General features: G+C 48.8%; 1 protein-coding gene across 1 annotated transcript in view; it reads left to right on the forward strand.

The window, feature by feature from the left end:
* The window catches only part of LOC119588702, a 103,718-nt gene that overhangs the window by 41,658 nt on the left and 61,736 nt on the right, over window positions 1-324 (forward strand). Inside the window, 1 exon segment of the mRNA XM_037937340.1 lies at window positions 9-225. Within this exon segment, the coding sequence (XP_037793268.1) occupies window positions 9-225 (217 nt within the window).

Below are 324 nucleotides of genomic sequence, written 5' to 3' on the forward strand. Positions count from 1 at the left end.
GGTTGCAGGCACACAACCACTTCGTGTCAATGCTCGAACTAAATCAATACGAAATCGCCGAGACTCAGAGTTTTGCGGACGAGCTGAAGGATCAACTAAAGAAGCTTGAGGAGAAGGACGTCCGGATTATACTGGGATACTTCGACGAGAAATGGGCAAGAAGGATATTCTGCGAGGCTTACAGGAAGGGGATGTATGGCAAGAACTACCAGTGGATTATTACAGGTAAGAACTCGGGACGCGGTTTTGAGACGTTGGTATTTGTGGCTCCGGCTGGGTTTGCACGTGTTGATACATTACACGCTCGCTCAGACACGCACTCAA

The sequence above is a fragment of the Penaeus monodon genome, chromosome 24 (assembly GCF_015228065.2).
Source record: "Penaeus monodon isolate SGIC_2016 chromosome 24, NSTDA_Pmon_1, whole genome shotgun sequence".
NCBI classification, from domain to species: Eukaryota; Metazoa; Arthropoda; class Malacostraca; order Decapoda; family Penaeidae; genus Penaeus; species Penaeus monodon.